This window comes from Grammomys surdaster, unplaced genomic scaffold, assembly GCF_004785775.1.
Source record: "Grammomys surdaster isolate TR1022 unplaced genomic scaffold, NIH_TR_1.0 396, whole genome shotgun sequence".
Classification (NCBI taxonomy): domain Eukaryota; kingdom Metazoa; phylum Chordata; class Mammalia; order Rodentia; family Muridae; genus Grammomys; species Grammomys surdaster.
Genome location: NW_021604815.1, coordinates 201,379 through 227,768, shown reverse-complemented (window position 1 = coordinate 227,768; position 26,390 = coordinate 201,379). Strand labels below are relative to the sequence as shown.

Here is a 26,390-nt window from a genome sequence, read left to right as displayed (position 1 = left end):
GGCAAACTAGAAGCATGGACAGAAACCCACACCACTCCGGCCATGTGTAGCTGCTCAGCCTCCAGCCACGGTCTGGCTGGCTTCCCCACCAGCCCTTGGCAGCGCCCATTATGGTCTCAGCAATCTCAGCTCCAATGGATTGTCACCCAACTGCAAGGTCAGCTCTACAGAGACAAGGCTTCCCTGCTACAGGCCTCGCTCGGCACGTGTCCCGGCCAGGCAGTGCTCCAAGCGGATTATGTGGTTGACTGTCTCTTCTGACAGCTCTAGGCTGGACCATCTTACTGTACAGACAAGAGAACATAAGCCCCACCCCCAACCCCTGCCTGAGGCCAGTTTCCTTAAATGCCAAAGCTGAAGGTGAGAGAGAGAGAGAGAGAGAGAGAGAGAGAGATGGAGAGAGACAGAGAAAGACAAAGAGAGACAGAGAGATGCTTTCCTTTAAATCCCTGTGCTTTGGAGGCAAAGGCAGGTAGAACTCTGTAAATTCAAGGCCAGCCTGCTCTTCTCCAGAGTGAATTCCATGACAGCCAGGAATACAAAGTGAGACCCTTTCTTGAAAAACAAACAAACAAAAAGAACAAAAGCCAAGACTAAGACCTAACTGGGTAGACTGTACTGGAGCCCTGGCTTCTCTTCCCACCACACCCTACACTATAGGCTGCACAAGTGGCTCGTGTGTGTGTGTGTGTGTGTGTGTGTGTGTGTGTGTGTTTGTGTGTGTGTGTGTGAGATCTGATTCTCCATCAAATGGCACCGAGTGCTTACCTCTCCACCATGCCATACCCCAGATGAATGTGATGTGGCTCATCTTCCAGCACCACGGTCTACCATGGATACTTTACAACATTTTCAAGGCCCAAGGTACTTACCACAGGTCACCTTGCCTTCTGAGGAGGGCCTGCCCAGCTCCTGTTGCTGCTGGTGCTGCTGCAAGGCTGCCAGGTCCGCTCTCCGCCGCTGCCGGGCACCACTAGGGCGGCCCCGACTCCGACGCTGCCGCTTGGTTGGTGGGGAGCCTAGAAGACCAAGAAACAGCAGCTCAGGACCCGGAAGGGAAAATACCAAGGTGGGGTGCTTGGGAGAAGGAGGTCTTAGTGCAGTGAGTCTTTAGGGGGCCTTATAAAAGAGGGGTGCATACAACACCACATAGTTCCCCCCTTGCAGGTCTGACCCCAGAGAATGCCACCACATTCACAATAGGGGACAGGCTTGACAACTGTCATCTAGAATCACCACAACCAGGGTATGGTGGTGGCACACACCTGTAATCTCAGCACTTGGGGTACAGGCAGGAAGACCAGGAGTTCAAGGCCAGATCAGCTCTAAGAGATCCTGCCTTAACTCCTTATCCCCAACCCACCCCAAAAGAGAGGCAGAGGATACAGCTCAGTGGTAGATATCTTATTATAACATGGTTCAATCTCTCTCTCTCTCTCATACACACGCACACGCACACGCTGGCTCAGTGGGTAAAGGTACTTACTACCAGGCCTAAGGACCTGCATTTGATCTCTGGGATGCACCATAGCTCTGTACACACAAACCTGTGTTTTACTTTGTTTTTTAAAAAAAGATAAACATCAACAAAATGAGAATGCAACAGTCTATCAAGGAGGAATAATTTCCATGGTAAACTATTGAAGCCAGTCACACAAGGCAGGAGCCAGGCGGAGACCCACACACCTGCATTCTCTACACTCAGGAGGCTAAGGGGAGGGAGAAGCAATCGCAGGCCTGGCTGCTCTACACAGCAACCTTGCCTTAGAACAGAGACACAGAAGAGCCTTGGAGACAAATGTGTCCAGTTTTGCAACACTTTGCCTAAGAGAGGATACCTGCACTCTGCTGACATTTGTTACTTCTGCTGGGGGCCCTGAAAGGACACATTAGAAAGAACTGAAACTGGCTGTTCAAAAACACTTTCAGTTTTGCCTTTCAGGTCATGTAACTGCTTTATACACTTCAAAACATAAACCGAAGGGAAGTGGAAGGATAAAATCAAACACCACAAATGAACTCAGTGTGTACATGATCGGTAACACCAGTATTCTAATGAAGGAAATAGGGTAGGTGCCTTAGAACAGGGGTTCTCAACCATCAGATGCCAAACCACCCTTTTCCAGGGGTCACCTAAGACCACCTGAAAACACAGATTTCATATTACAATCCATAACAGATGCAACATTACAGTTAGAAAGTTGCCACTTTTATGGCTGGGAGTCACTACGACTCCAGGAACCGTACTAAAGGGTAAAAGCACGAGGAAGGTTGAGAACCACTGCCTTAGAACATTTGTTGACTGCGGACTTGGCTGCATTTACCCAGAGAACAAGGACAAATACGTTCCAGTGGCCAGCGCACATCTTTAACCTCAGCATTTGAGGCAGAGGCAGGTGGACGTCTGTGAGTTCAAGGTAAGTGAGCTTCAGACAAGCCAGAGCTACCTAGTAAGACCCTGTTTCAAAGGTTCTTACACACACACACACACACACACACACACACACACACGGCTGAGTCAGGAAAAATCAAGGATTTCTAGGCCAGTATGGACTATATAACAAAACCTGGCCTTAGAACCAAAGTAACATCAAAAAGAAAAGTAGAACTGGCTCAGTGGGTAAAGGGGCTTGCTGCTCAAACCTGTGACTCGAGTTCAATCCTTAGAAGCACATAAAGACAGAAAGAGAATCCGAGAATCCAATCCACAAAGTTCCCCTCTGATTTCCATGTGTGACATCAACATCAACCATCTCCAACATTCTCTCTCCCTCTCCCTCCTCTCTCTCTCTCTCTCTCTCTCTCTCTCTCTCTCTCTCTCTCTCTCACACACACACACACACACACACACACACACACACACACACACCACCCAGCAGTAAGATTTTACAGGAAAGCAGAGCTGGAATTTTTTTTACAAAAACTGGAAGAAAATCTGTAACAAAATACAGTTTGCAACAGCACAGGAGAGGAAATCAGAACACTCCTTACATGTCACTTCTGTTGCAAGCCCTGAAAGAATACACTGGGAACGAATGAGCCTCTGCAGATAAAACCTGGTGTTGCCTCATTACTGTGTAAAACCAAGGAAGGAAATCTATCTCAGAATCAACGGTCAAGATCCTCAGTATAACAGAGAACAGTCAGGGCTGTGGGCGAACCCAAGTTCAGTTCCCAGTATGCCCACCATACTCATGCCCACCTGAGGTGGATCCAACCATGAGTAACTTCAGCTTCTTGGGGGGAATGGGGGTGGGGGTCTGACATCTTCTTCTGGATTCCCTGGGGATGAGCACTTAAGTGTATAAACCCAAACACACATATACTTAAAAAGCAGACTTAAAAACCTCAACCTCGCCGGGCGGTGGCAGCACACGCCTTTAATCCCAGCACTTGGGAGGCAGAGGCAGGCGGATTTCTGAGTTCGAGGCCAGCTTGGTCTACAGAGTGAGTTCCAGGACAGCCCGGGCTACACAGAGAAACCCTGTCTCGAAAAAAAACAAAACAAAACAAACAAACAAACAAAAACAACCTCAACCTCCTGAGTGCCCGAGCCATCAAACCCAGCTCAGAAGAACTTTCTCTGAAAAGCAGGCAGCCGATTTCCCATCCAGCCAAGAGAAGCTGTTATCTTACACACCCGGTGTCAGATATTTGGTATCTACGTATCGAGGTCTCTAACAGAAGCCAGACTCCTTGACCAGCAGATGACTTTGGGGGTGATCGGAGCAAGGTGAGTCCGGGACACCCTGGAACATCTTAAAGCACAAAGCAGGCAAAGTGTGAGGCCCACATGTCCAAAGGACAGAGCGGAGGCAATCCAAACCTTGGTAAGAATGACTAATTGACTATTGCAAAGTAAATAGTAAGTAGCTACACAGTGATACTTGGAAGTAAGGAAGGGAGAAGAGACAAGCTGGAAAGAACTCCACCCACCAGTCAGAGAACAAAGGGGCAGGGGTGGGGTGGCGCACGCCTTTAGTTCCAGCACTTGGGAGGCAGAGACAGGTGGATCTCAGAAGTTCCAGGCCAGCCAGGGTTACCAGATGATACTCTGTTGTTAAATTCGAGAGAGAGAAAAAAAGGGGGGCTGTGGAGCAGCTCAACTGTAGAGCTCCTGCCTCAAACTGCCCTGCTGAGGATCTGGGAGCACAGCTGGTTAGGCATAGGGGCTCATATCTCTAATCTGACACTGGAGAGGGGGAAGTTGGGGATTACCTCTAGGTCAGTGGTTTTCAGCATTCCTAATGCTGAAGTCCTTTAATAGGGTTCCTCTTGCTGTGGTGATCCCAACCATAAAATTACTTCCATTGCTACTTTGTAACTATAATTTTGCTGCTGTTAGGCATTGTAATGTAAATGTCTGTGTTTTCCCATGGTCTTAAGGCCACCCCTAAGAAGGGGTCTCAATCCACATGGTTGAGAACCATTGCTCTAGTTAGAGAGTCTGGGGTACAAAGTGAGTTCCAGGCCAGCATGGGCTACAGAATGTGACACCACCTCAAAATAATAATAATTATTATTTTTAAACTGCATACACAGCAAACAATATAAACAGACTCTGACACCTCACAGATCTTAAGAGGCCTGAGAGTGGACCATGAAGAGATCAGAGAACTAATATCTGTCTTCTTAGGTGTGATAATGGTCTTCAAAGGATAGATGAAATCTTATTCTCAAATTATCCTGGCCAATTCAGGAGCAGGTCTAATGATATCTGTGATTTACTACCAAAGGGCTCAATTAAAACCTCAGAATTACACACACACACACACACACACACACACACAGCACAAGTCACAGAATGTTGGCCATCCCTGAATTCAAGTGATTTAATATATTTTCTGTACTATCTTTTTAAGATTTACTTATTTATATTGTGTATATGGGTGTTTTGTCTACATGTCTGTCTTCATAACAGAAGAGGGAATTGGATCCCATACAGTATAAACAGACAGTTGTGAGCCGCCATGTGGGTGCTCGGAATTGAACCCTTGACCTCTGGAAGGGCAGCCAGTGCCCTTAACCACTGAGCCATCTCTCCAACCCCTCAGTATTACCTCTTAACTTCTCTAGATGTTTGAAGTTTTACATAATTAAAAATCAGGGATGTGCGTGTGTGTATACCTTGACTAGAATACAATAATTTAACAAATTGAAGGCATTCACCATAAAATAATCCTTGGCAATATATCCAGCCACGACTGCCAGGTCACGGGCCATAACATGATGCTATCTGAGTGAGTTCCTGTGACACAACCCTGTTGCTTCAGGACACACGCTTCTTCTTCCTCCAACAGCAATAATAAACACAGGCAACCAGCAAAACACAGCAACCCTTCAGGCCATTTCCTTGACGGACCAGGATGCAGAAGGTTAGTCACAGTATAGACTCACCTGTGTCCCACCGACTCTGAGGAGAATCGGGAGAACTGCTAGTCTGTCGCCGACGCCGGGAACTGTCCTCTGTCCTCTTGGAAGAAGAGCTGGGATTGCCATAGCTGTATCTCTCAGGGGATACTGGGAAAAGAGAATGGAAGAAGCTTTCATAGTATCCTTACCTCCCAGCCCAGCATCCTGGGAAGAATGCCTGGACCACAGGACGCCAGACCCAGTCACTCAGAAGTCACACCCAAATACCCACGCCTCCTCAAGCACCTCCCACCCAGAGGTTGTTCTTGGCCTCCCAGGACAGAGTGCTCAGAGCCCAACCCATGTCAACAGCCCAGCTGCCGAGGTGACTTTTTCAGTAGCCTGGGTCCCTGCAATAGCCCCCATCTCCAGCTCACTCAGGAGCCCCATGATATGTAAGTAGGCCTTTCTGCTTCTAGAGCGTGACACTCAAGATAGTATTTTTCCAAAATCAGATAGCCTATCCATAGAGGTGTTCATCCACTTACTCAAATCCCACAGGTTTATTTATGGGGCAGAAACGCTCATAATCCCTCCCTTCCCAACCTCTGTACTGTATCTTTCAAGAAAGAGCCCAACAGCCTAGCTACAGACAGGCTCCTGGTATCCCGACCCCTCCCATCTCCTCCCTTTTGACCCAAAAATCAAGGGCCTCAACCATGGAGACAGGCCAGGCAGGTTCGAATCCTTGCCACCTATGTTATATGTGTGACACATTTTCATGCCCCCCCCACCCCATTTCAAATGCCATCTTCTTAGGAAAGAATTCCTTCGTTATTTCTCAATATAAGGTTACCTCCCTCATTCTGGGGTACTCTTCTATCCTTCTCAGTCTAGGACCATATCTGAAGCTAAGTTCCTTACTTACTATTAATTGACTCCTCCAACTAATGCAAGTTTCTTGGAGTTGACATCTTGGTTGTTATTTCCCTGTGGTCTCAAATGCAGCAAGATCTCTGAACCTGTCGTTTTCCCTGAGGGGGTGGGGTGGGGGGTGAGGGCTGGCGCGTGACAGTTCATGTGAAAGGTTTACCTCTGCCTGGCATAAAAAGTTCCACAAACAGTGGCCGCAATCACTACTGATATGGCCGAATCCCACAAGCTCACTCCTACCTAAGGCATGCCCTCTCACTTTTGGGTTTCTCGCTGTGGAATAGGGGACACTGGAATCCTTATCAGGGCACTACAGGGTCCCAGAGGGAGAAAGGTTTTCTGCCATCACCTATTCAAACCCTACCTGGCCGGCGCCGCTTGCGCGCCAGATGTGGCAGTAGGTCGTGACGGGCTAGCACGCGCAGGAGTTGGCTCAGCAGCCGCAGGTTGCTCTCGTCGCACTGCCCGCGGCGTTCCAGCTCCAGAAGCAGCTCCAGGCCACTGCGGGCGCGGGCCAGGCCACCGGGGGCGCCGGGGGCCTCATCCAGCAGGAAGGCCAGGAGCTCCAGTTCGCACTCGGTCAGCTGCCCGCCCACTACCTCGAACATACGGTGAAGCGACAGCATGCCGTAGTAATCCAAACACTCATCCTCCTCCCAGCTCGGGGCCGGGGTCGACCCGGACAACGCCATTCCCAGGGGAGGGGTGCGGAACAAGCTCAGAACCAGGGCCTAGAACCCACACGGCGGGGAGGAGGTCGTGGTCAGCGACACAGTGGCCCAGAGCCCACAGAGGCCAGCGCGTGGGCTCCGCGAGGTGTCTCCGGGCAGAGTCGCCCCCACAGCCTCAACGGTCTCAGCCTCTCTCCCTCCCACGGACACAAATGGTATCGCCCGAGATCCCATAGTAACAGGTCGAGACGCTAGACCCCACCGGTCCACCGATCAGTCGGAAGGGCCAAGCCCAGATGCCCCTCTCTCTGGGTGGTACGTTCCGAACTTGCCACCGATTGACCTAGGCGATCAGCTCGAATGAGTACATGGCCCATTGCAGGGCACCTTGTCCACTGATCGGTGACTCTGGATGGCAAACGTCCGGACGTAGCCCTTGGATTCTGTCCACTAGTGCCTTCCAGCTAGCTCCAACATCCCACCTTTCAAAAGTGACCCTCGGACCCCTGCAAGCAGGACCGACCAAAACAACCCTGAGCGCCACACAGGTGGTACTGTCTGAACCCGACCCCTCTCCCTGGAAGGGCGATCGGTCCTGCCCTCACCCCAGCACCCAAGTGGTTCCAGCTACCCTCCACCAGTCGCCTTTAGGCCTCTCTGATCCTCACCAGATTCCAGCGTCCGATGACTTCTGGGCGACGGCCGCAGCCACTTGTTTTGGATCTTTCTGGCACCTTCTCTATTATTACGCCTGCGTCACCTCGCTCCTCCTCTTTTGCCCAACTCGCGCAGGTGCGACCGCCACGCCCCTACAGCGCAAGCGCAGAATGAGATCTCCAAGCTCCACCCCTTCCAGGACTCCTGATCCGCCCCTAACCCAAGCGTCCGGACTCGCCCGTACTGCGCTTGCGCTGGGCCAAAGCCTCGCTGGGTATTGCTCTTGGATGGTGGTGGAAGACTCAGTGTGTGTCCCCTGAATCCTACGGCACGACCTGGTGGAAATATTCATCTCACAGACTGCATCTTCCCCCGATCACGACCTAAACACCCACATGGCCAGTGCCACCAGCTGCCAGCGCAAAGTAAACCAGTCACGAGGGTCCCGACTCCCAGGAGCGCTCAAGGCTCATAATCAGGACTTGTAATACAGTATGTCCCATTCTTAGGTGACAACCAGGAACTTACAACTCAACTCTGCTGTCTCGGATCCTATATGGAAATTCTTCCTCATACAGCTCCCCAGCCCCAATTTATAAATTCTCCAGTAGCAAGCAGCAAAATGATCCCGAATCGCAATAGACCTCGCGGTCCCTGTGGGCACATTCCGAAGACGTCCATCAGCACCTCCAATCATAATCACCCAGACCCAGGGTTAGAACAGCCTTTCTACAATCGCGTCTGTGCCCTCTTGAGTCTCGGAGCCACCCAGATGCTCCCCTAACCTGCACCTATGAGAGCGATCCGGTCACAGAAGTAAAGACTAAGGTGTCTTCATGCCCCCTGCACGGGGCCTTGAGCGTGACGGCCGCTCCTCCTTCCCACTTAGGTGACTCAAGGTCAGGGCCGGCACGTGCCTTAGACAGATCTCTTCTAGGACTGGTTTCCACCCCCAGAATTGTCTCCCTCAGGGGCGGGAGACCTGTGCAGGAGGCTCTGGCTAAATACTGGCTGTTTGTTTCCCTTAGCTTTTCCACCTGTGAGACAGACGGCAGTGGAGTCCACGGTATGGGCCCTCTGTGTGAATATCATTAAATCAGACAAAGAATAAAAGGAAGGGAAAGCCATTTATAAACGGGAAAGCTTCTATGTTGGATGGGTTAGAGTGAGGACTACGGTGTATCAGGCCCCGAGCCGAACATTTTTTACACGTCTGATAAAATCCAATGCCTTCAGCAACCTTTCAGGAGGATGTGATTCCAGCCCATTTTGCATGTAAGCAAAAACTTGAGGCGGCCCAGGAAAAGTACAAGCGTGTCTGGCTTTTTAGTTACGCTGTCAGAGACGCTCAGTCTCTTCCGCCACCAGACAACACTGTCAAAGTCTCGCGCCGCCAAGTTCATTTATGTGACCTCGCGCTACCGGGATGCACACTTTTCTCCGCTGAATTTTCAAACAGCAGGAAAGGAGCAGCCCCGGAGAACTGCGCAGGCGCCTCTCCCGGCCCCGGACACCGCCTACAGGGCACTAGTGTGTGCGTGGAGAAACTCGAGGAGCCCCGCCTGACTCTCAATACGCAGGCGCGAGGGCGCGTGCCCCGCGCTCTCAGCTCTGATTGGCTGCCTCGACTGAGAGCACCGCCCAATAGGAGGCGTGGATAGTGAAGGGTCCCACACTCCTGGAGTGGAGGGTCTGTGTCAAGAGCGGCAGGGGCTGCTTGGAGGTAAGAGAGATGGGTGAGGGCGCCGCAGGGCGGGCAGGGGAGAGAGCGCTGGGTGTAGGGAGAGAGTGGAGGAAAAGGGAAGGGTACGCTAAGGGTCGGAGAGCCTTGGGGCCTGCGCTTGGGTCGGCCGGGATGATCGACAGTTCCTTCCTGTGTGCCCTAGAGGCGTCGGTGGAGCCCCTGCTGTGTGCTGGACTCAGCTTGAGCTCGCTTGCACACCCCACCCCTGGAGGGGGCTCTCAGGCTGCAGAGCAGAGGAATCTGGTAGGAAAAAAAAAAGCAGTGTAGCGGGAAAGTTGAACTTTCAGGCCCCTGGTGGAGGTGCTTAGATAGATCTACTTTCTGTATACAGAGGTATTAGCGGAATTCCACCTACCCCCTGACGTGGTGTAGGATTGGGGGCGGGGGGTGGGGGGAGAGGGAAGGAACGCAGTTGCAAAAGTGCCCATTTCGGGATACCAGTGCTACTTTCTAGAAAGACAGTGTTATTACGATTGTGCGCATGTTTAATGAGTTTGGGAAGGATTATGTTGGATGAGATTCAGTGAACACATGGTGGATTGGGTCCCATACACCGTGTTTTTCTGTGTGTGAGCTCAGCTATACTTTGTAAAGTTTGTGCCTCTGCTCGTCACCTGCTACAAGCCATGTAGCAGGTTCTGATCCAAGCGGGAGAAGTTCTGTCCTGTCAGTGGGGCTGTAAACAAGGCAAAATGCTAACCTCCCCCAACCCCAGCCCATTTGATTGTTTCTAGGAAAATCCGTGATGGAATGGTTCAGACTTGATGAGGAACCTGGTGTAGTGGCACATGCTTTCAATTGCCAGCACTGGGAAGGTAGAAGCCGTTAGATTTCTGTGAGTTTGAGGCCAGGCTGCCTTACACAGTTCTAGATAGGCCAGAGCCTATAATGAGGTGCCTAATAATGAGGTGCTTCCAAACGAACCCCACTTAATGGGATATTTGGAATTGGTAGATAAGGAAAGTTTGGGTCCTGAGCATTTAGCAAGTCATTCATCCGTGGATGGTTTATTGGTCACCAACTAAAAACAGGGCCTTGTATTGGGCTGTGTGTTGTGGAAATGCATAGAATGGGTAGACATGTAGTGTGCACGGGGATGGTTAAGGACATCACTTTTATAGGGACCCTTAGTCACTGGATGAGTCTGTGTATCTACTGTGTGCTGGGCATCTTTCTTGGCACTAGAAACACCTCTGTGGTGAAGAGGCTAAAATTTCTGCCCTCTAGGAGCAGCTTGTACACCAGGGCTACCAACTAAAGTCTACACACTCCTGGCTCGAGCAGAAGTAAAGAGGGAAAGAAGGTGGCCTTTGGCACTTGAGAAGCAGAGGAAACAAGACTCAGAACCAGACCTTCCTGTGTACTTCTTGAGATCAAGGCCAGCCTTTGTACATAAACTCTGTCCCCAAAACAAAAACAGCAGGGCAGTGGTGGTGTACAACTTTAACCCCAGCACTGGGGAGGCAGAGGGAGTTCAAGGCCAGCCAGATCTACAGATCTGCGTTCCAGGACAGCCAGGGCTACACAGAGAAAAATCTGTCTCAAACAATAATGACAAAAAAACGGGCCATCTTGCTGGCCCAGAAGGTAAAGGTGTGTCCCATGCAGTCCTGATGACGCCAGTTCAATCCTCAGACCCCCACATAGATACGGGAGGAAAGAGTGAGCTTCATCTGAACTCCATGTATGCTACATATATGCAGTGACTTATACTCATGCATGCAGGCACACAGTAACATAAGAAAAAAAAATGTTGCCGGGCGGTGGTGGCACACGCCTTTAATCCCAGCACTTGGGAGGCAGAGGCAGGCGGACGGATTTCTGAGTTCAAGAGTTCGAGGCCAGCCTGGTCTACAGAGTGAGTTCCAGGACAGCCAGGGCTACACAGAGAAACCCTGTCTCAAAAAACCAAAAAAGAAAAAAAAAAAAGAAAAAGAAAAAAAAAGTTGGGGGGGAGGGGTAGCGCTTTAAGGTAGCTCAGTGAGTAAAAGGCAATTGGCACCGAGCCTGATAACCTGAGCTTGATCCCAGAACCCCCATGGTGGGATAACCTGATCCTGCAAGTTGTTATCTTACCTCTATACACACGCTTCCCATCCGCAACCCCATTAAAAAGGTATAATAAAGTAAAACATAAAATCTCCTTAAAACGTAGGGCTTGGAGCAGGCGGCTTAAGGAGGGTTCTTGGAATGGGACTGTAGGCTCCTGTTGTGTGAAAGGGGTTGGATCAGGTTGAGACCAGACAGCCTAGGACACAGCCTGGTAGGTTGGAGAGGTCTGTATCCCAGGTGCTAAGTGTGGTAGTGCACACCCAGAATCCCACTGCTGGGGAAGCCGAGGCAGGATCGCTCTAAAGCTACGTTCTATTACATAGTGAGTTTGAGGCCATCCTAGGTTGCGTACAAACCCAAATATCGGTGTTTGTTAACCAAGTGCCATAGGCTTCGTGGTCAGTCTGACTTTAGTTCCATTATACACATGAGAAAACTGATCTCGAGAGAGAGAAGGTAAAGTGGGGAAGCTCAGATTCCAGCTGAGGGAAGTCTCGTTCCCTCTGTTCCCTTAAATGCTTTGCTGTGGGAATACAGGAGAGGAGGAAAGGTGTTGGTTGTCCAGAGAGGAACCTGCTTGGGTAAAGGCTGAAGGGAGGGAGGGAGGGAGAGAGAGAGAGAGAATATGTGTGCAGGTGTGTGTGTATGCGCACACATGTTCTTAGAAAGGGTGTCACTGGGCTTCTGAGAGAGAGCAGAACTTGAGGCCAGGCTGCAGGGTGTCCAAACTCTGTTGCAGAGACCTGACTAAAGTGGCTACGACAGGCTCAGAAACATGGGACCATGAAAGGCTGAGGCATAAACGTTTAACTACAGCTTGACTGACAGACTGGTGAGTAATGGAATGAGCTAGGGAACCCCTGAGACATCCCACACTCCCCTCGGGTTCCTGGTGTGCCACTGGCTTCTGCCCTTCTTTCTCCAGGCGCTGCCTTCCCCATAATGGCAGAGATGGTGGCCGAGGCGGCTGAGATACCAACACAAGCACCAGGAGCGGTGGAAATTTCAACCGCCGTGTCAGGAGAGCTGGCGGAGATGGCAACAGCAGTGACTGAGATGACCTCTGGGGAGGCCCTTGCCTCATCCCTCTTCTTCCAACACCACCAGTTCATGTGCTCGGAGTGTGGCAGCCTCTACAACACCCTGGAGGAGGTCCTCTCCCACCAGGAACAACACCTGCTCCCCATGTCAGAGGAGGAGACGCTGACCACCCAGGACACAGGCCTGGAGCCCGAGCTAGTGCCTAGCACCGGGGAGGGACCTTTCCAGTGTGGTGAATGTAGCCAGCTCATCCTCTCTCCCGGCGAGCTCCTAGCCCACCAGGATGCCCACCTGCAGGAGTCTGCAAGCCAGATCCAGTACCAGTGTGGAGACTGCCAGGAGCTCTTCCCGTCACCTGAGCTGTGGGTAGCTCATCGCAAGACTCAGCACCTTTCCAGTGCAGCAGATGAGCCACCACCTCCTTTGCCTCCCCCGACACCCCCACCTCCACCACCGGAAGTCAAGATGGAGCCCTACGAGTGCCCAGAGTGTTCCACCCTTTGTGCCACCCCTGAGGAGTTCTTGGAGCATCAGGGCACCCACTTTGACTCCCTGGAGAAAGAAGAGCGCAATGGGTTAGAAGAAGAGGAGGAAGAGGAGGAGGAGGAGGAGGAGGAGGAGGAAGAGGAGGGCGAGGAGGAAGATGATGATGAAGAGACCGATGAGGACGAAGCATCCACAGAGCTCACTGCTGATGACACAGGAGGTGACAAGTCCACGGCTGACCCGGCTCAGAGCTGTGGGGACTGTTCCCAGCACTGTACCTCTTCAGGGGCACACCGCAAACACCGAAGGGCATCTCGTGGCCCAGCATCAGCCACGCACGCCTTCCACTGCAGCCAGTGTCAGCGCAGCTTCAGCTCAGCTAACCGGCTGGTAGCCCACAGCCGGGCCCACGTGGGCGGGACCCATGAGTGTACCACCTGCTCCAAGGTCTTCAAGAAGGCGGCCTCTCTGGAGCAGCACCAGCGGCTGCACCGTGGGGAAGCCCGCTATCTCTGTGTGGACTGTGGCCGTGGCTTTGGCACCGAGCTCACACTGGTGGCCCATCGGCGGGCCCATACTGCCAACCCACTGCACCGCTGTCGCTGTGGCAAGACCTTCAGCAACATGACCAAGTTCCTCTATCACCGACGAACTCACACAGGGAAAAGCGGAACCCCCACCAGGGTGGCCACTGTCTCCCCAGCTCCAGCTGAGCCCACCCCCCCGCCCCCACCCCCACCCGCCCAGCTGCCCTGCCCACAGTGCCCCAAGTCCTTTGCTTCAGCCTCCAGGCTCTCCAGGCACCGGCGCGCAGTGCACGGCCCCCCTGAACGCCGGCACAGGTGTGGGGTCTGTGGCAAGGGCTTCAAGAAGCTCGTTCATGTGCGCAACCACCTGCGGACACACACGGGCGAGAGGCCCTTCCAGTGTCACTCCTGCGGCAAGACCTTTGCTTCTCTAGCCAACCTCAGCCGCCACCAGCTGACCCACACAGGAGTGCGCCCCTACCAATGCCTGGACTGTGGCAAGCGCTTTACACAGAGCTCCAACCTGCAGCAGCACCGGCGGCTACACCTTCGGCCTGTGGCCTTTGCACGCGCCCCTCGCCTTCCCATCACTGGTCTCTACAACAAGAGCCCCTACTACTGTGGGACCTGCGGCCGCTGGTTCCGCGCCATGGCAGGCCTTCGGCTGCATCAGAGGGTCCATGCCCGAGCCAGGAGTTTGACACTACAGCCTCCCAGGTCACCGTCTCCAGTCCCACCCCCAGCCCCTGAACCCCAGCAGACTATCATGTGCACAGAGCTGGGGGAGACCATCGCCATCATTGAGACCTCCCAGCCACTGGCACTGGAGGACACGCTGCAGCTCTGCCAGGCGGCACTGGGGGCCAGCGAAGCCAGCGGACTGCTGCAGTTGGACACGGCCTTCGTGTGACGAGGCACAAGAGCAGTGCTAAAGAGGGTTTGCTTACAAGCTCGGGTCTAGGCACCTCAGGGGAGCAGAGGACCCCTCCTGGCAAGCTGGTCTGGCACCCACATGTCAGGGTCCACCCTGCTGGCCTCTTCTAACTGCTGACTCCTCAGGGTTTCTCCTGTCACCTTTCCCTGCCCAAGGTGAAACTGAAGCTCTGACAGTGATGTCGTCTGTCTCAGCCCCTACCACTGTGTTGCAGAGTGGGGTTTGCCAAGGCTCTTTGTACGGCAGCATCTGGTGCTCAGCAACATCAGGTAACCTTTATTGAGCACCAACCACATGCCAGGCCTGTGCCAGACATTCCCATGTACCTCTAAAGATCTTCTGCTTCTAACTCCCCACCCCAACCCCCACCATCCCAGGACTTGGGGTGTTTGGGACTTAGCTCTACCTGGTATAGGAAGGCACTTAGTTTCACGGGGCTTGCTTCATTTCAGTTTTGACAGTGGGAAAAGAAATCTGTAGGTGACCGCAGTACTCAGCTCAGCCTGGGTGACATTGAAGACCCAGGAATGAACCAGTCACAGCTCTGCACTGAGGCATGCTCAGCCCAGCAGAGGCAACTGACTCAAGTACAGCCAGTTATCCAGACAGTGCTGCCTGTGCCTCGCTCAGCCTGTGTGCCCAGGGCTTCCCTCACACACCGTGGTGCTGCAGGCTAATGCAGTCAGGTCTAAGGATTCCTGGGCTGAGGTGGGGATGTGCAGGGACAGTGGAACTGGGAAGAGACTTCCTAGTGGCAACAGTTCTTGAAGTAAAAGTAGGAATCTGGCAGCACAAGAGGAAACTAACCTCTCAGGCAGGCCATCCAGTTACAACTGCAGTACACAGTATCAGGCAGAACACGTAATGTCCCTCAGGCCTGAGATGGTCCTGTGTACTGTCCTGGCTGTACAAGTAGGGACAGCACTGAGAATGCCCAGGGTCTCAGGCTGAGGGGAGGGACTGTGAGATGGGAATACAGCTCTTAGGCCCATCTCTATTCTGAGTAAGACCTGACCCCTCAGTGACCACAGCCAATACTCGGACCATCCCTTGACCCAGGGCAGCCATGCTCATCCTGGTTCGTGACCGGTTTGAAAGGAGGATGAGATCAGCCCTGCAGAGCAGGAATGTACCCCTGGCGCTGATGTAAGCATCTAGCAGGGCCCACAGTCTTGGACTCCCCTCAAGGATCTGTTCCAAAATTACTTTTTCTGCATCGGTAGAATCCATCAGAAGGGCCCAGAGCTGCTCCCTCCCAGGTCCTCTTCCTTCTGCAGCACCCTACCCACTCATGCTTGGCACATGGAGCGATGCCATTCCCTTCTGCCCATGGTCCCCACCATCTGGCTCCAGCATATTTTAAAAGTCAAGGGAAAGAGCCAGGCAGAGTGGCACAAGCCTGTAATCGCAGTGTTTGGGATTCTAAGGCAAGATGATCTTGAGTTCCAGGCAACCCTGAGCTGTACTGGAAGACTAGCTCAAAACCAGCTCAGAGAGAGACAGAGAGAGAGAGAGAGACCGACCTCCGCCTTCCAAACACCCCTAAGAGAAGTGAAGCGAGTGGGTGCCGTGCTTCAGACAGGACAGACACCCTGTGCCCTGGGAACCTGCCTGTCCCACATCCATACTCCTCTCACGGGGCCTGCAGGCAATTAGACATTTGGTCTGAGAGACTCATCATCCAGGGTCTCACTGACCACCCGGGATGTCCATCCTTCCCTTCATTAACAGAGTTTGTGCCAGGAAAGGGGCAAGTTCCACGTTTGTGGCGGGCAAGCATTAAGTGGTACGGGGGGTTCTGGCTTCTCAGTGTCCCTCTGCCTGAAGTGGAACTCATTCCAAACCCTGAACCCCTCATTCTGTGCAAACAGGCAGCCAGACAGGAAGAAGGGTTTCATGCCAATAATTTATTGAACGGAGGTCTGTACACAGGCAAACCTTACTGTGGAAACTAAGACACCAGGGGCTCTCCCTACCCCCCTCCTTCCAGGATGGGGAGGGGGAGGAAAGCCTTGGGAGCAGAGGACAAGAGGGGGGTACAGCTGAGGGGAGGGCAGGTTGGATGGTGTGAATCGACGTTTTCTTTAAGAAAAAAATTATAACAATCTATTTACACCCAGGGGGCCAGGGAAGGGAAAAGGAGATGGGCTGGGCTGGTTCTATTTACAAGGGACATGGGGTAGGGGGAGTGGTAGCCTGGGGGAGGGGAGGAGACCAAGGGGGTAGGAGGTCCTCATACCCCCAAACCCCGTCCTTCCTTCTCTTCCCTCCCCCACAAACAGTTAAAATCCTCTTTAAAAAGCCCACCACAAAGGTGAGGCTGGTGAGGGAGGCCTAGATGCTGGGGTAGTTCATTTACCTCTGCCCTCTAGTCTAGGGGCCCAGCCAGGGCAGGAGCTTGATGGGCTGTGGCCCCCTTCCCAGCCCCACTTGGGCCTTCCCAGATGGACGTGGAGGGGTAGTCGTTGGGGCCCTCAGGAAGAGTTAGTGAGGGTAGGTGTGGCATCGGGTGCCTGCCAGTCTTGGCCAGTCTGATTCTCAGTTAAAGCTGAAGGAAGGAGAGGGAGGGGCAGTTGGCCTTTGCATCGTGCCCCACGCCCACAAGAGAACAGCTTGCTTCAAAACACTATTCAAGAAGCTGACAGCTGTCACTCTGGGTTCAGGGTTACAAACTCAGATGCCAAAGGGCCAACATGACACTAAAGTGGCTCACACCAAGGAGCCAGGCTCCATGGAAGAAAAGGGGAGCGGCTGCAGTCAGGAGAGGCAGGCTCATGGTTGCCGGGCCTGACCTTCTTCCCCCTTAAAAACAGGACATCAGGTTCTTACCCAGAATGGCCCAATCTTCAAATGTGGGTAACTTTTTGTTTATTTGTTCAGACCAAAAAATGTTTGGTCTTCCAGTTAGCATTTAAACACAAATGTGGGCAACACTGCCCTACAAAGCTGGTTGCTGACATACTGTAAAATATGCCTTCTGTGCCATCGGATGTCAACAACTCCAAACCCACAGGAAATGTTAAAAGCCAACAACAACCCTCACTTGACCCTTGGCACAGTGTTCCCCAGCTTACCTTGTGAGGATGAGGTGAGGGCAGCAGGGCCTGCTGGGGACCTCAAGTGAGGAGGGATGAGAATGGCATTGAGAGACGGTTGGATGGACAGTTCTAGAGACAGGAATTAACATGGCCGGTCAGGGTTAGGATGGGGACCAAACAAGGACCCCAGTTCCTGGCAAGGCCAGGTGGAAGAGACTTCAGCCACAGGACTCTTAGGTGGAAAAGTGGGAAAGGCCTAGCATCCAGCTACAGTGTGGAGACAGCTGCTGAGCCAGGGCTACCTCGGACCCTCTCAGCCTCCCAGTCCTGTTCCAGCACCAAACCTCCACGTCATCCCGAGCGTCTCCACTGACCCCAGGCTATGCTCACCACCAGGACTGAAGTTGAAGAGGGGGGGAAGCGGGCGGTTGTTGGGGAGCTGGGTTCCGAGAATCCGTAGTTCATCAAAGAAGCTGTGGGCACAGGCCTCCAGTGGGGAGAGCCTTGAGGACGGCGTGTACTCCAGCAGGCTAGAGCAGAGTGCAATGGCCTCAGGTGGCGTCCGAGATTTGAATACCTGTGGGTTAATTCAGCGGGTAAGAGGTGCTGTGACACCCGTGTCGTGTGCCCTTCTGTGGCAGCCTGCTCTCCAAACCCCACCTCCCCAGTAAGGAGACAGACACATGAGATGGGCGCTGGCTCGGGGTCCATGACTTGTGAATCCTGGTGCGTAGTTGCCACCATATGAATGGGAATCTTGTATTTACCTGAGTTCTCAACTTTTAAAATTCTATAAACATCACAACCTCAAAGTGTTGACTGCCTCCCTGGATAACTTCAGAGACTACCCCACCGATTCTTCTTTTCACTTTTTCGGTCTGTTTACTCATGTGAATGTTAGCCTGTGCACATCTGTGTTAGCCACACGCATGCCTGTACGGACCCCCTGGAACTGGACTTAGAGGTGCCTGTGAGCTGCCATGGGAGTGCTGGAAATTGACCCCAGATCCTGTGTAAGAGTGACCTGTGCTCTTAACCACGCAGCCATCTCTCAGGTCCCCAGAGCAGTTGGTCTCCAAGGGAACCCACCCTTCAGACATGCTGCGCAAGTCCATATTTCTGTCCCTACCTTTGTCCAGGGGTGAGCTTTGATCTGGGGGAACTTGAACTCTGTATAGTTGGGGTTCATCTCTCGGATCTGTTCCCTAGTGGGCGTTCCTAGTACCTGTGAAGGAAAGTGAGGGTGTGAGCCCAAGCCCTTTCCTCAGGCCCACCCCTGCTTTCCCTGGCTCTGGCTCCGCCCCATCCTCACCTTGATGATCTCCACAAGCTGGTCCACCCCACTGTCCCCAGGGAAGATGGGCTGGCCGAGAAGTAGCTCGGCCAGTACACAGCCAGCTGACCACACATCTGAAGGGAAGGGCAGAGGTAAGCACTAGACAGCCGAAGCCACCAAGCCAACTCCTTTGCCAACACTGCTCCTCATGGCTATCCCAGAGGCACTGCAGAAGCACTCTCTCAGGCTGTGCTCTCCAGTGCAGGTGTGCTTATGGCCCTGGTACCCTTGGTGAGGGATCCCAATGGTTCCTTTGAACCCTTCCTTCCTTCTCTAGACTAGCACAAGGCCTGACTAGGCCCACTGGCACCTGTGTGCTCTGGGCCACAAGAAAAGTTTCCATCCTGAACTAGCTGTTCACCACCTGGCATCTGGCCTGCTCACCCCTCCCTGCCCTGTACCGGGACCTGCACTGGCACAAGGTCACACTGAGGGCCTCAGCAGCTCCTCAAACTGCCATGCTCCTTCAACCCTTCCTTTCACATACATGCTCTCATGTCAGCCTTCCCCTCAAGCCTGGAAGAGGGTGATGCCGTGCTCAGAGACAGAAAAAGACAGGCCCTAGGAGCAGGCCATACCTTTATGGTAACAGTCTGGTCACTGCCAGCCCCTACCCTCCAACTGAGAACAGAGGCCGACTTGAAGGTTCTAAGTGAAGGAGGACTCTGGAGTCAAGTCAGACTTGAAAGCCCACCCTGTCATGGCCGGCTGATGCACCCCTGGAAGGTGCTAGCAACAGCTCTCTATTGGTTAGCTGCTCTAACAAGATGCAGCAGCCTCCTCAGCCTGGAAGCACCAGTATAGGCCATACAGTAGGCCCTAATCACTCCCTGTCACTCCCCGGCTCCTCCCCTAACTGACCGATGGATGAGGTGTAATCTGTGGCTCCAAAGATGAGCTCTGGGGCGCGGTAGTACCGGGAACAGATGTAGGACACATTAGGCTCCCCCCGAACCAACTGCTTTGCACTGTGGGAAGAGATGGGCAGAGTTAAGCATGAAAGCAAGCTCGCTCAAGGTTTTCACCCCTTCGGCACTCACGGCTGCAGGTCGGACATACCTGCCAAAATCGCAGAGCTTGAGGACAGCAGTGTCAGGGTCCACAAGCAGATTCTGGGGCTTGATGTCACGGTGACACACACCTTGGGAGTGGATGTAGGCCAAGCTCCGGAAGAGCTGGTACATGTACACCTAGGATGGGCAGGGCACAGCTCAACTCCAGCCCACTGCTTACCACAGAGCACACTGTTGGCCCTGCTGGCTGCCCCATGGCCTCAGCTCCTGAACTGCTGTAAACCTTGGATTCTGAACTTGAATGCCTGCTGCAGTCACATGGAAGACTCAGGAGACAGGCCAGGGCCCAGTTTCTGAAGCCTGAGGATGGCTGACACTGGGCCTGGCCCCCACATGAGGAACTGCTGCTCCAGTCACCCCTATGATGACTGACCCTGTAACACAGGCTGTGGTGCAGGCACTCTGCTTCCCCTCAGTAAAACCACCAGCTCTAGAGGGCCTCAGCCCCACCCGCCCTCGCTGACAGCAGCCCCTTTGCACAGGCCTTCTCCAGCTTCATTTCCTGCCTTCCCACTGTCCAGAACCTAAGCAAGGTTTTCAGTTTTAATTTGTTTTTAATTTGTATACCATCTTGGTTGTGTGTACATGACTGCCTCTGGAGGGAAAGGGTTACACATGTGCCACAGCCCACAAGTGGCAATCAGGACAGCATGCTGGTGCAGGCTCACCCTCTGTCCCAGGAATCAGTCCTCAGGCTTAGCAGCAGACTCCTTTACCCATGGAACCTTTTTAGGTTTTTTCTTTCAAAACAGGGTGACAAGACTGGACTCCAAGCTGGCCCTGAACTTGAAATCCTCCTGCATTAGCCTCCCTAGTGCTGGGATTACAAACATGCACCACTACGTGTAGCCAGGACCTTGGAGTTTGAAGCTTCTGAGTCTCCTGGGCCTAAGCCAGTACCTGACGTATATATACGCTAACTGCTTCTGGGACCCTCCTCCTGTGCCTAAATGACACCACTCTCCCAGCATTCCTTCCTCCTCCTCCCCCAGGCCAGCCAGGTAGGGCTTTCAGTTCCCAGCACTCCCTGTGGCTCTCCACAGCAGCAGCTCCTCGGTTCACTGTTTCTCTGATGGTGCCTGTAACCCCACCAAACACGGCTCTCTGGAGCTTTTGTCTCAAAGACAGGGTCTCTCTGTAGTCCTGGAGCTTACTATGTAGACCAAGATGGCCTTGAACTCAAGAGATCCTCTTGCCTCTACGACCTGAGTGCTGGGACAAAAGGTGTGTGCCACCATGCCCAGCCAAAAAGTTCTTCAAAGGCCAGGTCTGGGTCTCAGCTGTGTCTCTGGAACTCTTCTGCACTTGGCTGGGCAGAGTCGCAGCCACAGCATGGCTCTCACGACTGGAGAACTCCCTTCTCAACATGTAAGCAGCGGTGGCAACCACAGGTGCAGCCTACATCAGTGTCAGCCCACCCAGGAGCAAGGTGTAAAGCCACAGAGGGACGGCCAAGAGGGGGTGTGGGGGGAGAGGTCTGCTGGCTCCTCTGGTACAGTTTTACTGCCACTTTATGGTTTCCCTCCCACCTACCTCGACCCCTGTGACACTGGTCCTACTATGTGGAGCAGTTCCTTTCCCACCCCCTTCACCTTGACTCTCCTCTGGGCTTAGCCAAACCCATTTGCAGCTGCAGAGCTGAGGCTAGGGAACATAAGCCTCCAAAGACTGACTGGGCCCAAAGCCCCCCTCCGTGAGCCTGGGCTCCAGCAGCCCGCCCGCCTACCTTGACATAGATGATAGGGATGATCAGCTTGGCCTTGGTAAAGTGACGGGCCACTCGGTACACCGTCTCGGGCACATATTCCAGCACCAGATTTAAATACAGCTCATCTTTCTGGAGAACAAAGGAGAGCTGTGAGGCATCAGAAGGAAGAGGGAGAGTGTGCAGGGACAGGGAGGGACACAGAGGACCTGGGGAAGGCCAGCAGGAAAGTGGATGCATCACAGTGTGGAGGGCTACACACCTCGGGCTCCCAATGTCTCACCTTCTCCCCACTGGAGTAGAAAAAGTACCGCAGCCTCACGATATTGCAGTGGTCCAGCTTACGCATAATCTGCAGTTCTCGGTTCTTAAGGAAAAAGGGAGAGTTTCAATACATCCAATCCCCTGCCTCCCCCTCTTCCAGTACCCTCACCTCTATTTCTGCTAATAAAGTAGTTTCATGTCCCAAACTCAAGGCTCCAAGGCCTGTTGGGGGGCAGAAGATGGGGGTGTTTCTTCACCCCCGGCCCTGCCCTGATATGGGAGCTGCAGGTCTATGGGTCCAGGGCCACCAATGTGTTTATTACTTCAACCTGCTTTTTAGAGGTTCTCTGACTATTGGAGACACGGAAAGGCCAATTATTTCCGTCATAAAGCCAATCCTCAGCATCTCTTGTAAAATTTGCTGAAGCTAGGCCTGGTGGTGGTAGTCTGTAATCTCAGCCACTCGGAAGGCTAAGGCAAGAGGATTTTGAGTTCAAGGACAGCCTGGGCAACTTAGTACAGCTCTGTCTCAAAAACAGATCTAGCTAGCTCAGTTGGTCTAGCACTCACACAGCACGGACAGACCTCTGGTTCAATCCCACATACTATTAAAACTAAAAAAATCAGAGCACATAGACACTACCACCCAACACCGAGCCAACAGGCAGTGGCTGCTTGGCTCACCCTGACCCTGACACCTTCCCTAGCTTACATCTGAGACTCTGGACTTCCAATCTCATCTTCTACTCCAAACCAGGGACTCTCCAATCCTCTGGGACCTGAGGACTCTCTCCAGATGCCTCTCAGTTCTGCAGCTCAACTCCACCAAGGTTGACCGACCCCCACCTACTCCCACCCACTCCCGCCCCGAGTTCTTCCTGTGCCAGAGCACCCACTGCCCAGGACCTGGCCCAGTTCTCCAGTCACCACATAGCCATCCACTTCCCTCTTCCTAAGGTTCCCTCGGCCTCAGCTAGCTTCCAGAGCACACTTCCCGCCAGAGACAGCCCCACACCAAGACAGACGGTGGCTTCGTGAGTGCCATAAAGGCGGCTCTATTCTGCACCACCTTCATGTGGCCAAGGGGCTGAGGAGGACTTGGGAGTCAAGCAGCCCAGAGCTTACGCCTGAAGGGCTTTACTATGCAGCATCATCTCTGCTGACTTGTTTGTTTTTGGTTTTTCAAGACAGGGTTTCTCTGTGTAGCCCTGGCTGTCCTGGAACTCACTCTGTAGACCAGGCTGGCCTCGAATTCTCGAACTCAGAAATCCGCCTGCCTCTGCCTCCCAAGTGCTGGGATTAATGGCATGTGCCACCACTCATCTCTGCTGACTTAGAACGAGAATGGCAGCAGGACCTGCCCTCTTCAGGTAAATTAAAGTTGAAACTCGCCTGTTAGGCACTTACGCTGAGGAAATGCCCAGTAAACGTTAGCTCTCAGCTGCTCTGGAATGTACGTTCCCCTCTTCCCCCGTTCATTCTCTTCCTTCCCCTCTCCTTGGGCCCAATGAAACCCCAGGCTCAAGCTGGTGAGAAGCTTCAGTAGATCAGTGTGCTGCTTGCCATGCAAGCTTGAAGTTCTGAGTTCAGTCCCTGAATTCCACAGTGGAAGAAGAACCAACTTCCAGCAGTTGCCCCGATCTCCACATACAGACCATACCACACACATGCCAACCAGACTTACGTAGGTATCATACATATGCACACATTAATAAATAATACTCAGAACTCTATTGCTGGGTACATTCAGCAGTCACTCCCAGTGCCTGGACCTCCAGTCTACCCAAGCTACCTTGAACCTTTTGTCCTGAAGAACCTTCTTGATGGCCACCAGTTCCCTCGTCTCTGCCAGCCGTGCCTGGTACACTACTCCGAATGAGCCATTACCAATCACTTTGATGTCAGTGTAAGCCACCTCTTGGGACCGCTCTGGACCTTGGCCTAGAGTGGCTACCACTGTGGTCACCTTCCCGCTGTCACCTAAGGAACAAAGGGAATACAATCCACTGATCTTTCCTCTCTAGCCAGGGAGGAAAGCTGTTCAGTTCACTGTAAGGATGGACAGGACAATGGATATTCCGTGGGAGAATAAGTGTCTGGCACACATAAGGCCAGTACCTTGGGTTCTATGCCTAAGAATGGGGAGAGGTTATATCCTAGAGCCTCCTCCAAGAAACCCTAAATTCTGCCTTCCATATAGCAGGACACCAACATTCAAACTTATTTTCCACTGGTGGGTAAAGCACCTACAGAGGTCTACTTCTAGGAAATAGCAGTAAAATCACTTGGTGGGGGCCACCAACACCCCAGAATCCAGCCACACGGGACTCCCCAGTCTTTTTTCCCTTCTGCAGGGCAGGTACAAGGTACCATCTTCCACACAAAGGAGCAGAAACTATGGGGGCGTTCCTTCTTCAGGAAAACACTGTCAATCCTCACAGCCAGAGAGCACTGACTTCTAAATCCTTCCTGGCAGAGCTCCTAAGTAACAGAAATGAACTGGTCTGAAGAGCCATTTCCCTGATCTTCACTTGGGAGTAGGAACGAGAGGGCTGGGGGCCTGTTACTCTTACCAACTACCTTGCATTGTTATGGGCACTGGCCTGGCCTCTGTGTGCTGCAGAGTAGTACCTAGCCTGAGAATGGAGCAGCCAATCTCCAAAACTGCTGAAGGTGTATTCCAGCCTGATGCCTTTGGAGGAAAGCTTTGATTTGCAATTCCCTGTCTCGGAGTAGCAGCAAAGCTAGATGCCACTCTTAGGGCCCCAGTCCCTTCAGGAAACTTATCAACAAATTCAATTTGCCTGCCCCGGGGCAGTGAGGAATATTTTGAAAATTAATCCCACATGGCTATTTTTTTTTTTTTTCAGAGCTAGTACCAGCCACTTCAAAACCACATTTTATAACAGGTGTGACCTGTTGCCCCCCCCCCCGTTCCAGTTTTGCTAAAGAGCCCTGCTCCCCCACCTTGATTTAAAAGAAAACTGGCAATGAGCTTGATTAGAAGCCCATGTTGATTTCCAATCTATTCTTATTTATAAACAATAGTGATTATTTACTGCCATCATTGAGGACTGACTACAGGTCTACATGTTTTCAGTGGGTTAGGTAGTAATGTCAGGCCTTATGGTTTAGACCTGGCCCTGTTCTGTGGAAATATTAATAATCCTGAATCACTGTTTCTAAAGGATATTCAATCCAAATCCCCGTTTTTGATGGAAAGGAAACAAATAGCCCCCCTATTCATACAGGATGGTGACAGCAATCATATTCTTGTCTCTTAGGGGACAACTATCCTAGATCACCATTGGCAAGTAACTATGACCTCTGATCCTATTCTCCAGTGATGGCAACGTCGTCAAGTACTGAAGACCTTGATAACTGGAAGAATAGGACCTGTGACCTCTGTTTCTCGGGTATTGGTAATTCTGATTCTAAACTCCCAAGTGATGGTAACCCCCAAACTCCTTTATCTGGGAGACAGAAAGCTCAGATCCCAGCTCGAAGCAGCACGGTGACCTCGAGCTTCTATTTGGGTACAGGAAAGAATCTGATCGCCGTTCGATGCGCTTGGGAAACCCAGATCACCACCCCACAGGGCGCCCCTAAGTACTCACGGCCCAGCTTCACTCCGGGCGGCGGGAAGCTAGTGCCCGCGCCGGGGCCACCGCTGCCTCCTCCGCCGCTGCCGCTGGGGCCACCCCCGGAGCTCGAGGCTCCCACGCCCCCACCCATAGCCCCGACTGACGCCTTCCCGCCGCCAGTGCCTCCTGGGCCGGAGGCCGAGCCCCCGGGGCCGCCGCCACCGCCTCCGCCTCCGCCGCCTGGCTCCGCGAACGAGCTGGTCCGCGCCCGGCCCGAGCCCCCAGGGCCGCCTCCCGAAGGCCCGCCGCCGCTCATGGCGCCGAGCGCAGGCCCAGGCCGCGGGGCTCGGGCTGCCTGGGCTGCCCCCGCCGCTGCCTCTGCCGCCGCCTCCCCTGGGCTCCGGCCTCTTCCAGGCCGCGCCGTTCGGGCTCCGGCTCCGGCCCAGCGCCCGCCGCGGGGCACGCCGGGAGATGAAGTTCCCTCTGCCGTCGGCTTCGTTGTCACCACCCTCGACCCGCACAGCACGCCGGGAAATGGAGTTCTCAAGCCCTCAGAGTATCTGCCCGCTGGGGGCGGGGTGTGACGGCTCGTGCTGCACACCGGGAAATAGAGTCCTGGGTAATGTCACCCGCCTCTGCCAAAAGCCAACTTGGAAGTACTTTGAAAAACACAGTCAGAGCCACACACTCACTACACAGAGTCAAAAACAAGTTCCTTAGGGTATCTTAGAAATGAAATTTTTGCCACTCCAATACTGAGCAGCGTCCAAGCCTGATGCACGCCGGGAAATAGAGTCCAGCCACCCGTCTAGTCTGTGGGCCGTCCTTAACTTCCTGTACCATGTGCATTCTGGGAAATCGAGTCCGCACCCGTGAATACTTAGTACTCCGGCTGAGAGGCACACTGGGAAATGGAGTCGTCACCACGCCCTCACCGCATTGCAGGTGTAGAACGGTTGATAAAGCACGATAGGAAATGAAGTCTCAGGTGGT

General features: G+C 53.0%; 3 protein-coding genes across 9 annotated transcripts in view; 1 reads left to right on the top strand and 2 right to left on the bottom strand.

Moving 5' to 3' along the window:
* Dedd2 (death effector domain containing 2) overlaps positions 1 to 7,744 on the bottom strand; it is a 15,909-nt gene extending 8,165 nt beyond the window's left edge. The window contains exons 1-4 of one of the 3 annotated variants that reach the window (XM_028781321.1): positions 7,625 to 7,744; positions 6,650 to 7,462; positions 5,398 to 5,520; positions 873 to 1,019 (exon numbers count right to left, since the gene is read on the bottom strand). In XM_028781321.1, coding sequence (XP_028637154.1) covers positions 873 to 1,019; positions 5,398 to 5,520; positions 6,650 to 6,977 — 598 coding nt within the window. In that variant the 5' untranslated portion in view covers positions 6,978 to 7,462; positions 7,625 to 7,744. Of the gene's footprint in view, positions 1 to 872; positions 1,020 to 5,397; positions 5,521 to 6,649 lie in introns of all 3 variants that reach the window. The other 2 variants (XM_028781320.1, XM_028781322.1) reach the window with 2 other exon arrangements.
* Positions 7,745 to 9,253: 1,509 nt separating this feature from the next.
* Positions 9,254 to 18,252, top strand: Znf526 (zinc finger protein 526). 5 transcript variants are annotated; one of them, XM_028781312.1, is made up of 4 exons: positions 9,269 to 9,336; positions 9,500 to 9,600; positions 12,149 to 12,241; positions 12,335 to 18,252. In XM_028781312.1, exon 4 carries the CDS (start codon positions 12,352 to 12,354, stop codon positions 14,371 to 14,373), a length of 2,022 nt encoding a protein of 673 aa, XP_028637145.1. In that variant the 5' UTR covers positions 9,269 to 9,336; positions 9,500 to 9,600; positions 12,149 to 12,241; positions 12,335 to 12,351; the 3' UTR covers positions 14,374 to 18,252. The 5 variants fall into 5 exon arrangements, with proteins under 5 accessions (XP_028637146.1, XP_028637145.1, XP_028637150.1 ...); XM_028781313.1 differs by lacking the exon at positions 9,500 to 9,600 and having other exon boundaries at positions 9,254 to 9,336; XM_028781314.1 differs by lacking the exon at positions 9,500 to 9,600 and having other exon boundaries at positions 9,315 to 9,336; positions 12,175 to 12,241.
* Positions 16,285 to 25,899, bottom strand: Gsk3a (glycogen synthase kinase 3 alpha). Its single transcript, XM_028781318.1, has 11 exons — positions 25,431 to 25,899; positions 23,606 to 23,793; positions 21,833 to 21,916; positions 21,571 to 21,681; positions 19,831 to 19,961; positions 19,633 to 19,739; positions 18,748 to 18,845; positions 18,565 to 18,660; positions 17,826 to 18,012; positions 17,472 to 17,564; positions 16,285 to 16,945 (listed from the first exon to the last, which is right to left on the bottom strand). Exons 1-11 carry the CDS (start codon positions 25,711 to 25,713, stop codon positions 16,872 to 16,874), a joined length of 1,452 nt encoding a protein of 483 aa, XP_028637151.1. The 5' UTR covers positions 25,714 to 25,899; the 3' UTR covers positions 16,285 to 16,871.
* Between the last annotated feature and the right edge of the window lie 491 nt (positions 25,900 to 26,390).

Coding starts and splice junctions, on each gene's coding strand:
- Gsk3a (XM_028781318.1), bottom strand. CDS start 25,713: ATGAGCGGCGGCGGGCCTTCGGGAGGCGGCCCTGGGGGCTCGGGCCGG. Junction 21,917..23,605: donor TTCAGGACAAAAGGTTCAAG/GTAGCTTGGGTA, acceptor TTTTTCCTTAAG/AACCGAGAACTGCAGATTAT. Junction 18,013..18,564: donor AAGCTCACCCCTGGACAAAG/GTAGGGACAGAA, acceptor ATTAACCCACAG/GTATTCAAATCTCGGACGCC.
- Znf526 (XM_028781313.1), top strand. CDS start 12,352: ATGGCAGAGATGGTGGCCGAGGCGGCTGAGATACCAACACAAGCACCA.